At 34.7% G+C, this 1,652-nt stretch overlaps 1 protein-coding gene across 1 annotated transcript; it reads right to left on the reverse strand.

Moving 5' to 3' along the window:
- Positions 1 to 584: 584 nt before the first annotated feature.
- Positions 585 to 1,049, reverse strand: LOC126885549 (uncharacterized). The gene has a single exon (XM_050652134.1). The coding sequence runs from the start codon at positions 1,047 to 1,049 to the stop codon at positions 585 to 587; it is 465 nt and encodes a 154-aa protein (XP_050508091.1).
- Positions 1,050 to 1,652: the final 603 nt, after the last annotated feature.

Consider the following 1,652-nt stretch of genomic DNA (forward strand, 5'->3'; position numbering starts at 1 on the left):
AACTGCCTGCGCGAACAATGAAGTGAGAACGCACTCGGAAGGAAAAAGATAGCCTGTACGCGCGGGTGAACTTTAAAATATAGGTACAATCGGAGACACAAATATAGAAACGTAAAGTTTGAATAGTTTCTAATAGGTCCCGTACACAATTATTATTACTGTCATTACTTTTCTTCAGTATATTTGTAGTATTTTTTTACAAAGTGATATTATGTAATAAAATAGATCCAACAAAAACCGCTTGTGTTGCTATAAATTATGGCATTATAAACCAAAAATTATATTTTTATATTAACTATTTATACTTTATATTACCATTATATTGACCAAAAGGTTTCGGAGAAAAAGGGCGTAAGCAGTAGGGTAATAAAGTAGTAATAAAATCGTCTATTGCAATACTAAATAGAAATTAGATGTTCGGTCCCGGTGAAGCATAAATATGGTGTCTTTGTACCAGTACCTTTTGTTAAAAGAGATATTTATAACCTTTCTCGTAGGTATCCATTTCCATAGCATTTGTCGTCATCGTTTTATTCAGTCCACACAAACTTTTCACTAATTTAAAATCAAAACTGACATTTTTTTCAGCGACATATTGCTTCATAGAAGCCCATACTAACTCTATAGGATTCAAATCCGGATAATATCTTGGGTAACCGTAAAACTGAATGTCCTTTATCCTCGAGTATTTTGTCAATTTCATAGGCTTTAAACAGAAGTTTGTGTAATTTTATAATGTCGTATAATTCAAATTTCAACATGTCATCTGTAAAGGAAATATTTCGCGTTGTCAGCCACTGCTGCATTTCTGCTTTCCTGGAAGACATAGTTGGACATTTCTCAGTTTGTACGTTGTGATACGGTGCATTATCAATCACTAAAACGCTATTCGGGGGCAAATTTGGTATCAGTTTTTCCTGAAGCCACTTTTTGTAAATGTCGTAGTTCATTGCATCATGATAATCTCCTGTTTTTATAGTAGGTTTGTAGCGCAGATAAGCGTTTTTAACAAAACCACTTTCACCTCCAGCATGCACTATCACAAGCATCTGTCACTTGTTTGAACTATCAGACCAGCTCTTTTGGTAAGTATGAGATGAATGGACGTATGTTTCATCCATGTATATAATTGGGCGATTTGCGTTCCTGTAACGTTTCATACTACGTAAGAAATTCAGTCTAAGATGTTGAATACTGGGCTTTTCCATTAATAATTTTCTATTAGTTCTGGTTTTTCGCCAACGAATTCCCATCTTTCTAATTACTGTTCGTAGGCTTTCTATGGAACCTGAGTAGTTGTACTCCTCTGCAAATGTTCTGTGTATGCGTTTCACAGTTGGGACTTGTTTTTGTGTTATACAAAAATCCATTATATAACGTCGAAGACGCCCTATATCAAAATCGTCCAAGCACGTTTTTGAAGCGCTTTTTTTTCTCTTTTTGTTTGGAGTTACAAATGAGGAATATTCGCCATCTTCAATTAATTGCATTTCCCGAGCAATTTTTTGAACGCTGCTTAAACTAACACCTGTTGCCAATACCATACGTTCCTGCACTTTTTTCAAATCTCTACACGGTTCATTGTTTTTCGCTTCATTTATCATAAAATGAATCACGTTTGCTGTCACTTCCCGTGTCTGATTATTTAAAAC

This window comes from Diabrotica virgifera, chromosome 5 (assembly GCF_917563875.1).
Source record: "Diabrotica virgifera virgifera chromosome 5, PGI_DIABVI_V3a".
In the NCBI taxonomy this organism is placed as follows: Eukaryota; Metazoa; Arthropoda; class Insecta; order Coleoptera; family Chrysomelidae; genus Diabrotica; species Diabrotica virgifera.